Source organism: Neolamprologus brichardi, chromosome 17, assembly GCF_056152115.1.
Source record: "Neolamprologus brichardi isolate AB-2024 chromosome 17, ASM5615211v1, whole genome shotgun sequence".
In the NCBI taxonomy this organism is placed as follows: Eukaryota; Metazoa; Chordata; class Actinopteri; order Cichliformes; family Cichlidae; genus Neolamprologus; species Neolamprologus brichardi.
In genome coordinates, this window is record NC_142120.1 from 35,761,696 (window position 1) to 35,775,428 (window position 13,733).

At 41.5% G+C, this 13,733-nt stretch overlaps 1 protein-coding gene across 8 annotated transcripts in view; it reads left to right on the top strand.

Annotated features, from left to right (window-relative positions):
- osbpl8 (oxysterol binding protein-like 8) overlaps positions 1-13,733 on the top strand; it is a 100,303-nt gene that overhangs the window by 63,769 nt on the left and 22,801 nt on the right. Inside the window, exon 1 of one of the 8 annotated variants that reach the window (XM_087830288.1) lies at positions 7,626-8,613. The exons of 6 other annotated variants lie outside the window; for them this stretch is intronic. In XM_087830288.1, coding sequence (XP_087686414.1) covers positions 8,463-8,613 — 151 coding nt within the window. In that variant the 5' untranslated portion in view covers positions 7,626-8,462. Of the gene's footprint in view, positions 1-7,625; positions 8,614-13,733 lie in introns of those variants that run through there. One more of the 8 variants, XM_087830286.1, reaches the window with a different exon arrangement.

Sequence of the window (13,733 nt, forward strand, 5' to 3'; positions counted from 1 at the left end):
GCTGTGATGTGCTGACTAACCCTCGTGACACATTTGCATACATAGTAATCATTTTAAAAGGCTAGAGCTTAAAGCTCCATGTTTACATGTTCATGATGGATGAAATCCCTCTCATCCTCCTCACAGCAGATTCTGACCTCATTAGCAACCATTTGATTGTTATTATAAAGAAATGTGCACAAAAGCACCTCCTTGCATACTCCTGGAAGTTTCAGCGTTTCAGTGTGGCCTCTAGTTTTTAGTTGACGTCCCCTCTGTTGTTGAAAGCTTACGTGCTTGATCTCCTGATGTGATGCACCACTTTCAGATCTCTCAAGCTTGAGGCTTGATCCTGAAAACAATTGGGTCAGTTTGACACTGAAGTTGATTTCCTTACCAAAACTGTAGACATGCAGCACTGAAAGCAGTCCATGCATATCCACACTATCTGAAAGCAGAGAATGTCTAGATTAAATTGGTCCTCACACGTTGCTTAGATGTTACAACCTAGTCAATAATCTTCTTCTACATCTTCTTTGCTGTCTTCTGCTCCTCCTCCTCATTGCTTTTGTCAACCTTTCATCGTTGAAGTTAATTAAGTGTATTGTATTGTAATTGATCACGCAGTTCTGCATTGCTGTCCTGCCTGGGACAGATGCTGGACACACTGGAGGGATTATATCTGGGAACACGATGGTGTCCCCATGGAGGTGTTGGAGCAGGTGGCTGGGGAGATCAGTGCTTAAACTGCTATCCCCACAATTAGTTGTAGATGCATAAATTGATCCAAATATATGCGTGAGCATGTAGTGTATTTACATTTCTACACAAAGGGAATCCAATTTGACTGCAAAATTGACTTTTTGGAAATTGAATTACTGCTAGAATGGTTGGAGGTAACCAGATTACTGCAGCATCTGCAGAAAAAGTGACTAGATGTTTGATTTACCACCTAGAGCAGGGGTCGGCAACCTGCGGCTCTTTAGTCCTTATACTGCGGCTCCGCGTGGTTTGGGAAAATAAATTAAGTATTTAGCTGAAGTGTATTTTATTTGTGTTTAGTTCTTTTTTTAACTTGTAGTTCTAAATTGGAAGATTATTGTGATTTTGAAATATAAAAATAAAATTCTATCTTATTATTTTTTCATCACTCAAAATAAGAGTCACACTCGCGGAAGCCGGTGTACCCGCCAAAACGCCGTGCATGTATCGAGACTTTCAACCCCAGGTAGGCCAGTTATGGATCTTCGGATCCACATTATGTCAGCAGCTGTTCTCCACCATGAACTATGTTAAAGACAAACACCGCTCACGCCTCACAGATGACAGCCTACAGTCCTGCAGACGCTGTGTGCAGAGGTTCGGGACCATAAGTCTTATTGTAAACATATCACAGCAGACCCGACGATGTTTGCATGAACACGCTTTTCAGCATCTCTTTATTGACCACTTTTCACACACGGTTGCTGTACGCACACAGCCGACTGTAGCTTTTCAGCTCACAGCCCGACACACACCAACAACAGCACAGATGTAAAGGCTGCGAGGCGTGATTGCGGGTGCTGCTCAGGTGCAAGCAGCGGCGCTGCAGACCACGCCCCGCCACACACATTAACCAGGTAAAATACATATTTAGGCAGAATTTTGCAAATATCTATTTTTCCTTTTTCAGCAGCATAGTGCTTTTTTTCCAATTACTTTTTTTAAAAGTCAGGTCAAGGCTCCAACAGCCCAAAGGCGATATGAGGATGGCGGCTCACAACAGTTTTTGTTTGCTGGATCATTTTAGTTCAGCTTTCCTTTGGTTATATTTCTTTAAGAGTTCAAAATGTGTTAATTACATAAATAAAATGTAATTTTCTCTGTAGCACTTCATGGATTTCATAAGCAACACACTTTAGTTTCTCTGTGGATTCTTTTAAAAAGCAGTTAAAAACTTTTCTGTTCAAACAAGCCTTTTGTTGATCTACGTATTTTATATTCTTTACATTATTTACATTTGATCTTTTACATTGTGTATAATGTCTATTGATTGTATTGTTTGTTTTAATCTTTGTGTACAGCGCTTTGTGACTGCCTGTCTGTGAAAAGCGCTTAATAAATAAACTTTACTTACTTACTTTAGTTGTTCACAAAAAGCATAAAAGTAAAAAACAATATATACAGTGTTATCTTCATTTTAGATGTCAAAAAGTATTTGCGGCTCCCAGTGTTTTCTTTTGCGTGGAAATCGCGTCCAAGTGGCTCTTTGGGTGTTAAAGGTTGCAGACCCCTGACCTAGAATATGTATTTCGTATCACTGATTGGATAGTTTCAGCTCACTTTGAAAGTGGGATTTTCCCATAAACTATCATGTGTGCTCTCTAAATATTAATTCTAAAATTTTGAATTTTCAAAGGATGATTTTTGAGTTTATAGATTGTAATGTACTGTAATAATCTTTCAAGTCAGTTCAGTTCAATTTTATTTACACAGCACCAAATCACAACAACAATCGCCTTAAGACACTTTATATTGTGATGTAGAGCCTACAACAATACAAATAGAGAAAAACCCAACAATCATATGACCCCCTATGAGCAGCACTTTGGCGACAGTGGGAAGGAAAAACTCCCTTTTAACAGGAAGAAACCTCCAGCAGAACCAGGCTCAGGGAGGGGCGGGGCCATCTGCTGTGATTGGTTGGGGTGAGAGAAGGAAGACAGGATAAAGACATGCTGTGGAAGAGAGACAGAGGTTAATAACAGATATGATTCAATACAGAGAGGTCTGTTAACACACAGAGAGTGAGAAGGGTGACTGAAGAAGAAACACTCAATGCATCATGGGAATCCCTCAGCAGCCTATTGCAGCATAACTAAGAGAGGATTCAGGGTCACCTCAACAATCTTGATGATCGAAGAAAGATGGACAAAAATTACAACCATACCTGCAAGTTTTAATTTTGTTTAGTTCAGATTGCTTTCATGACTTTGTGTGCTATTTGGATTATTTAGTTTAATTAGTGAGAGACAGAGCATAAAAACAGGCGCACAAACTCGGTGTCTTCTCTAAAGAAACAAACTCATCACTAAAGGAAACTTCATCAGTCACATTTGAAGCCACTTTCACTTGCTCCTCTTGCCAGACTGCTGCTGGGAAAGTTTGAAAGAGATGCATGTGTGAATCACACGAGGGGGCGGATAATGAAGAGGATAAGACGGTGAGAGAATTTGATAAAGATTTGATAAAGAAATGAAGAGGAAAGGAAGGAAGTTAAGCTACAGTGCCAGAGCAGGTGGGGTCAGTGCGGATTTAAGCTCAGCCGCGGGGATTATGGCGTCAGACAGGGTTAACAGCCACTGCCAATCCAGTGTCCCTTCTTCCGCCTACGCTCTCATCCAATGAGTGGCTGACCCTGAAAGGCCAGAGCACTGAGCAGGTTTGACCAAGGTTTGCCTGTAGAGAGCTGCAGGACACGAAGACATGATGGAGAATATGTCTGCTCGCAGCCTGAGCTCTGCTCGGACAGCTGAAGGCTCGTCTGGACTGACATGACTTGGGTGTAAAGCATGATTTGGGATCTTAAACTGCCGGCAGTACTTAACGTTGGAACATTTTCTTTTAAGATTTAACCTTAAGGAGTCCAAGGTATAGTATTAAGTAGTACAAGCTGTCACAGCAGTTGAAGTAGTGCTTGGTGGAATTGGAGACGGTGAAGAGTAACGTAGTTTGAAGCCTGTTTAATGATTTGTGCTGTCTTGTGTGCTTTTGTGCTTATATACTCCATGTAAGGTTGCTCTCACGAGGACAGAAGGGAGCTCACACCAACATAAAACCACTTTTACTCATCAGAGTATGAATGTGGACTGAAACAAGATATTTATGTTGTTTGATTTACTGTAGGAAGGAGGAGTGCAGCAGAAGAATGATTTAAAAAGCCTCCACAGCTTATCTCAGGCTTACAGGGCCTAAGACTATAGACGTTTACTGCCTGTGGCTCTTGAAGCTGTTTGAGTCGTACTATTCTATCAATAGGTTTTTGTTCACTTTTGTGATTGACTACAAAACATGATAATAACTTCTTTAATTTTTTCAATAACTCAACAAACAGCTTTATTTATTGCAAACATAGTGAAGAATAACAGGAGAGTTAATGAACTTTGCTTTGTTTTGAACCGTGACACCATGTAAAGCATCAACAGTGGTCAGATAAACTTAATGTAACAGCAACTCTGCTCTGGACAAATAAGACTAAGAGTCTTAGTGGCTCTTTATTTAGCCATAGGAACATCTCGAGCTGACATGCTAACAGTGGAGTGCTAATGCTATCATCACAATGCAGAATATTGACCATCTTCAGCTTAAGTTCATGCAGCTAATAGAAACAGTATTGATCAAATGTAAAGTTGGGCCTCATCAAATCATCAAAAACATCCCAGAGCGTGACAAGAATATCTTTTCTGTTTTTTTTAAGTAAATGTCACGTACATGGTTGTATTGGTTGCACTGGATCTCCAAATTAAAAGCAGCATTCAGTGGCTTTCAAGACGCTTTATGTTCAGTTCTCCTGGTGAGGAAACAGAACAAGGACATCATTCTGATTTTACGTTGTGGGCCACGTACAGTGTCATGAACACTTTGATCTTCAATCAATTCAGTGTCACTTGTATAGCACTAAATCAAAAGCAGCTGTCATCTCAGTGCAAAAGTGTGAAACTCCTCTTTGTCAGTGTAAAGACGTTTAAATACATTTAATCCGTTAGATATTTAAAGAAACAGAAGTGTAGTGTCAGGCTTAAATTATAAGAAACAAATGTGTAAAATTACTGAAAAGCTTCTGTTAGCTAATAGCCCAGGCGTTCATGTGATTATAAAACAGAAACATCTTGTTAATTAAAGGTGGGGCTTTTGTTCTTTTCTTTTGGATGTATGAAGAGTCCGCCCTGGGCAGCCTGGATATAGCTGGGAAAATGACCCAGATGATGACTAAATTTAGAAAAAGACTATCACGTGACTCAGAATGCCTTTGGAGTAACCAAAATGGGCATTTCCTCCTCTGCAAGCAGGTTAATGAGGTCTGGGATGTGAATTATACACGCAGACCATCTAATTAGCTGTATTAATTAAAGCACATTTATCAGCTGTAGATTGATTAGCTACGTTGGGGACAGATGTTTTGGAAGGGATTACACTCACGAGTACTTCTCAAGTTATCTCGACTGAAATGTCCACGGACAGCTGGCAGCAAGGCTTTGCGAGATGCCAGCAGATTTCTAGATTCCTTGCAAAGGTCTAGAAGGAAAGAATGAATAAGACGGGTGAGATTGAAGGTGGCAGAGGACTGCAAGGAACAAGAGCTGATAATGTTCTTCAGTGTTGGGTTTCAAATCTAAGACACAGGCCAAATGTGTTCCTTCGCTCTTAGATAAATAAACGAGTTATCAGTGACTGTGTTTATATGAACCATACTGATGACACTTATCTTTCATTGGCCTGTAAAAAATCCTGAACACATTCACCGTGTGTGTAAGAGAACTAAATCTAAAATAATCCACATGTATCAGCTTCTGTCTGATTTCAGGCGAGACCAAAGGTCAGCTAGATTCATGGTGCTGAGGTACCATTTATAGAAAGTGCTCAGTGTGTCACAGGTGTGTGCCAACAAAGCACTTTACAGTCAGCGTCACCTACAGGCACAGACAATGCACCTGCTTTTAGCTCTATTTACTGCACCTGTGTCCAGGAGAAGCACATGTTTCAATGCGGCATTCAGTGGCCGCGCTGCAGCCCGGAGCCTTCTGTGCCTTTGAACACTAAAGCTTAACCCGGCAGTGCTGACAGACTTTATTTCCCTGTGTAACGTGGGAATAAAAGGGTGGTCTGAGCAGTGGTGTGACAACAAACTTCCTTCTGTCCTCAGAGCATCTGCTGTGTGTGTGTGTGTGTGTGTGTGTGTGTGTGTGTGTGTGTGTTGTACATATTTGCAATCTGATGACTCGTTATAGCAGCTATGGTTTACAAGCTGTAGTTGTTCGTGTTGTCAGACAGAATAGGGGATGAAAAAGGGACATTTCACTGCAAATGAATTTGGCCATTTAAAGCAGCAGCCAGCGAGGAAGCTTTTCTGCCTCAGTCATACTAAACGAATCCAGACAACACGGTGTACATCGACTGTACACACATTAACCCTGCCTGCTTACTACTGTGAACGCTTCGAGTAATTTGACGTCATTAGCTCGATGCTGGACTAAATTATCACCGTTTCCATCTTCAGTCTAACATGGCCTCTTCTCTGATGGCTGTGGAGAAGGGAACTGAATATACTTTTACTAATCTTTGAAGACCAGCATAGCGGAGCACTCGATGGTTCAGCACGTGTCTGCATCAAAACAACCAAGATTAGTGATTAAAGCATCACTGTTGTACCCTGAGACACAGCTAGGTCAGTTAGTGAACTAGAACATCTGAATAATGATTATTCAGCCTGAATAATCACAGTATTAACAAAGATTCACATTTGTCCATCATATTAAATGTAAACAGAAAAGGGCAATGGTGAAAAAACCTGACTCTGCGGCAGCTTCAGGAGAGTTTGATTAAGTAACGTGATCATCGTTTTTTTACTTTTTATCCTGAAGGTCATGAACAAACTCTAAACCTTTTATATTTGTGAACAAAACTTGCTTCAGTGCAAAAGGAAATGTCAAAAATTCAAACTTGATAACTGGCTAATCTACATTTGCTGAAAAAAGAACAGCTACTGATTGATTTCTTACTTTCTAACGTTCAGACTAAGATGTCTGCTGACCACATGGCAATCGTGTAATACGTTTATAATGGACTGAAGCTGAATATGAGTCCTACGTTTATACCCTAATTTTCTATGTTTTAATGTAGCTTTGACCTCCTCAGAATTTGGCAAACATAAACACTCAACCCTGCCTCAGTGCTGGCAGAGTAGTTGAATCAAACTATTATCTGGCAATCCCACCTTTTCATTCGCAGTGGCTGTCATGCTGGCTAACAGCAGTGATGCCACAGCTGCTTCCACAGCAAGACTTTCTACTTTAGAGTTAGCCAGCAGCTGGGATGCAGGAGTATTGGTTGAGCTTATCATCTGGCATCTGTGCCTTATAAAAGTCTATTATTTGCCATGTTAACTACTAGAGGTGGGAATCACCATACATCCCACGATACGATATTATCACGATACTTAACGCACGATACGATATTATTGCGATTTTTTTTAAATATTTAGCGATATTCAGATTCTGTACATAAAGGTAAACTTTATCAATATTCATTTTCTCTAATATCAAAGTCTCACACTCAGTCTTTCTCTCATTTCAGTTTTATTGTTGACAAACTGAACGGTTTGTATTACAGTCTAGTCCAACTTAACTGAATCAACCATCTGGTACAATTATAGCTATTCTGAACTATGCAGTTTATGAAAACTATGCAGCCCCTTCAGCAACTGAAGAATTTGAAAGTCAATTAAAACAAAATATAATTTTACATTAAATAAAAAAGTTTTAAACTTCATTAAAATAAAACACGTCTTAAATTAAAATAAGTAAACTGTCATGTTTATTGCTGCCAAAAAACAAGTGAAACACATTTGGACAGTGAAGGAATGTCAGGATTCTTGCTCAGAAAAAGGATCAACATGCTCTGAAGTCAGAGCACAAAAACCTTTTTGTAACAAAATATCGATTTCTGCTGTCCCTGTATCCATACATTATTAGCAAACAAAATATCACCATACTACACAGTATCGATTTTTTCCCCCCACCCCTATTAACTACATTTATTTTTAATCCTTTTGTTTCTGCGTCTTCCTTAGTTGTTGTGAGGGCATGAAGGGATCCTTAATTTACCTTCATCTGCTGATGTCAAAGGATTGAACGACGACACTAAATTCAGCTGGAGAAATATTTTGACAATAATAAGTATGGTAGACGTCAGAGACCCCCAGTGACTAACCCAGAGTAAGGTTGAAAAGCGGTGAAGTGTCCCTTTGAATCTGAAATAATGACTAAGAGACGCAGCAAGAGATTGAGCTGAAGTGAAAGACGAGATGCGGAACATAAGGGCTGTTTTCAAGCTAAGATGCGGCTCCCCTACCCATCCCGAGGAGAGGGAGTGGGAGGGGCTCAGCTTATTCGTTATTAAGTACTTACAGGCTGCTGCTTTCATACACACTCACAGGGCACAGATTGAGTGAGAGAGGGAGACAGAGAGAGAGAGGGAGGAAGAAAGCAGTCGGCTGAAGGAAGCGTAAAGCAAAGCGGCGACTGCACCGGTCCAATGCCTGCTGTCTGAAGCGCTCTGTGTTTCTGTTTGTGTGTGTATGTGTTGCTGGTTGGGATATTCACTTGCACACTAGCTGTGCGGGGAAGATCGGATTGTATCCCGATACCCTTCGACCTTCCACCTTTAAGTTTTCCTTACCCACCCCTCGCTCCTTCCCTCCCGTTGGGGGAGCTCCTGCCGGCCTCATGATGAAGGAGGAAGGCCTGCTTAGTCGTCGCCGTTTCTCCACGTGCGGCGGGACAGCATCGCTTCGACCTCCACACCCGGACGGACGCAAACTCATCCGCAATGCCTCGTTCGGGGGCTATAACGAGCTGTCACCCATCTCGCTGCCAGGTGGGTGCACAATGGCGTGGAACGTCTCACAAAGCTCAACGCTGGGAAGTGATGCGGGCTTATTAGTAGGTTTGCAGATGATTGACTGCTGACCTCTGCTACTTTTTGGCCTTGTGTCCTAAATACAGTAGTTGTACTGTTGGTATTGGTTTACTATGGGCCTGAGAGTTTCGAGAAGCACCTTAAAATCTGTGCAATGGGATGTATTCATGAAAGGAACCGATTCTGTCGACTGCATCATAGAAGGATTTGTTTGGTGTTTCAAGGGGATACGTGTGAAGGCAGAGACACACTTTTGGATGGGGTAAAACTCCAGAGTTCTTAAAATGGGTTCATTATTTGATGCTTTTAGGTTTTCCTCAAAGGCATTTATAGTGTTGACTGCTTTTATTCTCACACCCAGACAATCACTGCATAAGTGTGTCAGATGACTCAGTGAAAAAGTCATTTTTAACATTCAGCAAATACATGAATTGAAACGTATGAACCCTCAAATCATTCTGATTCATGTTCAAAGCAGGGAATTACAAAGTTGAAAGAAAGCCACTCACTTTGATTGGTTGTAACTTAAACTTGCCTCAGCTCTGAGGCACATTGAATCAACCAGCAACGAGAGCAGAGGACACTGTTGCTGTCAACAACAGAGCTGTCAAAAGATTAGAGGCAACGCAACAGGCATTGTTTCTCTTTGAAGGCTGCAGCGCTGGGCTTTATCCTACGTATGCATTTCTTTTTTGCTTGGTCATTGTTGAGAGATGATGCATGTCTTAGAGGACTTTTCCTGCTCTCCCCTCTTTCAGAGCCACACACACAACCATTTAAACAAGCTGATGCAGTTTTGCCGTTGCAGGAGATTGAGCCTTCCCTTCATCTGGTTTAGCTTTACACGGGTTCCTGTGATACCTCTATTAGAGTGCAGTGATAATCCTTATTTTTGAAAGTACACTTAATCCCAGAGAACATTTAGGATTAAATCAGTTTTGTGTTCACTTCCTTTTGTTTATCCTGCTGAAAATGATGTAAACCTGGAGGCAGACAGCTGGCAGGCGCAAGAGCTTTCAGAGAGTGAACGTCCTCTGTTCCACTTTCACAACCGTTTTAACCTTTATGAATCCAGGAAAGGCTGACTGTGCACTAGAGCAGGGCGATATGACCAAAAATATTTATCACGATATACATTTGAAAATTTGTGATAACGATATAACTGACGATATAATTGACACTAGACAAAATACTTTACAACTCCTCAACTTTATTAGTGCAAAAAACCCCATCAATGTATTTTCACTTAAACAAGCAGCTGTTTTTTATGTGCATTAAAGTTATATAAAAATGTAACAGTGCAAATGCAAATTCCTTGCTGACAGTTTAACCAAAAGGCATTTCCAGTGGAAACTGGCCGACATATCCTCAGCATAACCATGTATAATATCCACAAAACTTAAAAAGAGGTTATACACACACAATACGGTAATATTATGTCGAAGCACAGTAGTATCACTCCGCGAGGCTCTGCCTACGATAGCCGTAATGCTCCGACAATCCATCAAGCGGTGCGGCTTCGTAGCTTAGCAAAGTCGTACTGAAACATTTGACAGATTTTTGAGCGCCGTGCACATAAAATCGTTTCGAGGTCAGTAAACACAACCAGAGTTCATACATAAGGCACACGGGATTATAAGGGGCTCTGTCGACTTACAGAAAAATCAAAGGATTGATTTTAAGTGTGCCGTATTTTCCAAACAACACGGTAATAACGACGGCCCTCTAGCATGCGCTACCAAAAATAGTGCTTTGTTGTGTATCTGACGGACGAAAGCTAAACCAGTTCCACCACTGAAGCTGCAGCATTTTTACAAACCAGTTCAGGTTCATCTGTTTCATTCAACGATCCACTTTCGCTCTTCTCATTCTGCGTCGCCGCCATGTGCGTATGTAAACAAAGGCACTGCGCGTGCGCGTTTTACCCATATTCTATCGCGATATTTCATTTTCCTATCGTTGCCCAACATTACACCGGTACTACCGTGAACGGTATGATACAGCCCAGCCCTACTGTGCACAAACTCTTTTCAGCATCATACTGTGATTCAGACTTTCACAACGACCTCAGTCCTCTACTGTTGTTTTAGTGTGCAGCTCTCCCAGTTCAGCACTTTGAGCCATGTCAGTACCATGGTCACAGTGGTGGTCTTTCTGTGTCTGGGGACTTGGTCTGGCTATGCGTCTGCTTCTTTCCCCTTTAAAACAGCAGCTTCTGCAGCTACATGTATATTTGGAGCTACGAGACATCGTCTGAGTCATACTGTGTTTCTCACAGTCAGCTCCCAGCCTTAGCGCCATTCATCTTTATTTTAGACATTCTGCTGCAGCAGACATGTGGTGCAGACGGGTAGACTCATTCATTTTCTGTGTTTTTGATCTCTTAATATATCTACATGTTTTTTTGTTTTGTTTTTTACACCCACATTCCTCCAGTTGCCAGCTGACATGACCCTCTGAGACACTTGTTGTGTGTTTGTTGTGTGTACACTGACATACATGCTTGCCAGCTGACTTGGTGTTTTCCGTCTTTTCACTTCCTTTTGAGGTTGGGGCTCTGTATTTTTATTACTTGGAGCAGCCGTACCACTTCAATGACAAACATTGAAGTAGTTTCGCCCTTATCAAAACCGATAAGGGCGAAACTACTAATGAATATTCTTTCTTTTTTTTATTGTTTCAATCTGTCAAATAGAAGATTTTTCTTCTCTGCTTTGTCTTTACACTTGTGTTTGTGAGACACAACAGGTGCTACAACAAATAGTTAGCTGCTGTCCCAAAACTCTGAGGGCAATCAGTGCTGATGAAGGCAGAGTCACCAAGCAGCAGTTATAAGTGGAGGTGTCCACAGTGCCTGAGGCGAGGAATACTTGTAATTTTGTGTCCTCTTCCACTAATCGAAACAAAATGAAAGAGGCAGACTGGGAGGAACCCAGCATGCATGGCAAGCATAAAAACACTCTGGAAGTTTCCTAGAAGCAGAAAAGAACACGACCTTAAAAAGGGGCGATAGATTCATTGAAACTGAAGGTAAACTCTCTGAACGGTGACTAAGAGAAAACCTTCAACTTTTCTTATCTTTTTTTAATGTATCTCTATTTGTAAACGATGGCTAGTGGGTGGAACAGGAAATCTTGGGTCAGATTTCCACTGGTTGTTTCGGAAGCCTCGAAAAATGACCCCCCCCCCCCCAAAAAAAAAAAAAAAATTAAAAAAAAATTAAAAAAATAAAAGTAAAACTAGAAGTCACGACACCATCCTGAGTTCCACATTTGGATCTGCCTAAACCTTCCTCCCACTTTATCAGCTGACAAGCCAAAATGTCTCTACCTGCTGTATCTGCCAGTGTACATGAGCTCAGGTGAAATATAAATAGACCAAGACAAAAAACAGCAGCTGTGGTAATACGACCAGCCTAATGCCCTCTCTGTCATCCATACACATCCTGTTTGAAATAAGAACCTTTTATAAAAGATAATATGCTGTAGTCTCCTCACATCAGGATAAAAGTACAGTACTGCGGATCAGGCCGCTTCATCGCAGAGGTTTCTGTGCCTGCTCTTGCAGTGGTAAGCTAAGGCTGCATAATAAGCAGGTTTGAAGACCACCAACCAGGCCTGCAGATTTAAATGAGACCTGGGCTCAGCTGCACCTAATGCTCTAACCTTGTATTGAAACGTTGTATTGTTCATCAGCCCATCACTAAGTGAGAGAGCACGCCCTTAGTTCCTCGGTAGTCAGAGATTGAGTGCAGCGGAAATTGATTTAGAGGTTGAAACCTGGCTTTGGCAAAACTAATAAGTGGAAAAAGCTGCATGCCTGTCGTCCATAATTAGATAGTCCCTGCTCATCTTCAGGTCAGCATGACCTAGCACATTGTATGGTGGATAGGATACTCGTTTTAGATTATCAAGAGGAAGTGGCACATTACAGTGTCTATGCATAGTTATGCTAATTTGTTTTAGTTTAAACGGGAGTTCCTTTCGAAACATGAAGGGATTAGTTCAGCTGTCATGGGAAAGATGACCTGGGCTAAGAAAACATTTGAACAATGTCATCTGTGGTCCAGTAACTGTGGGAATAAAACAGTTTCTGTCAACATCAAACACAACCTGAATGAATGCACGCATCGAGTGAGTCAAATCCACGCTAGCTGGTTCTGCATGTCATCCTCACCTCTCCTCGTCGTGTTTTTGTCATTCTGAAAAGCAATTGCAGCTAAAAACGTCTTTGTGGAGGAACAGAGAGCATTTGAAATTACATTTGTAGTGGTTAACACATTTGCCTTACATGTCTAAGATCAGGAAAGAAATCCTCAAGAGGTCACAACCTTAGTGTGCTCCTAGTCCCAGTCCCAAGCTCGGACAAATGGGAGTGTTGCATCAGGAAGTAAAATCTGTGCCAAAAGTTGTCTGCTGTGGTGACCCCGTGGGAAATAAGGGAGCAGCTGAAAGCTCCTCGTGAATTCATGCACTGCTTTGAGCTACTTTACAGATTTGTCCACGCATACTAAATTACACTAAACCAGTATCCATGACATTTTCCAGCTGGTGTTTCTTTCCCTTTCAGTGAACCAGACGTCTTTCAATTTTTCATGACGTGTCACCAGTACCATAGAGATGCTGTTGCTATGGCAGGTTTCCCACAGTAGCAAACACTCAGGCAGTTTGCTTCCCTAAAATTGAAAAGTCACTCTGCTCACAGGCTTTCCCCCCCCCTCGATTTGTTGTTCTTCACTCACCTGTTGCCATGGCAGCGTTCATATTTCCTACCAGAGCAGCATCATAGAAAGCTGCGCGTAAGCCGATTTTGAAGAAACCTAGAGACTGCATTGATTAACTCCCTGGATCAATCTGGTTTTATGAGCTTTAAATGAACTTGATTTAATGAATGTGACGTAGTGGGAATCCAAGTGCTTGCAATAAAAACATCTAGTGGGAGAAGCAGCTTCGGGGTTGCATTAAACAGAGGTGTAGCTCCAAGTTGAGGTGCTGAATACCAACACTGCAGATGATTCTTAGAAGTGAAGGGACCTTTCAGGGTCAGACCTGCATCTCTATGGATGCAAGTTGAAAATG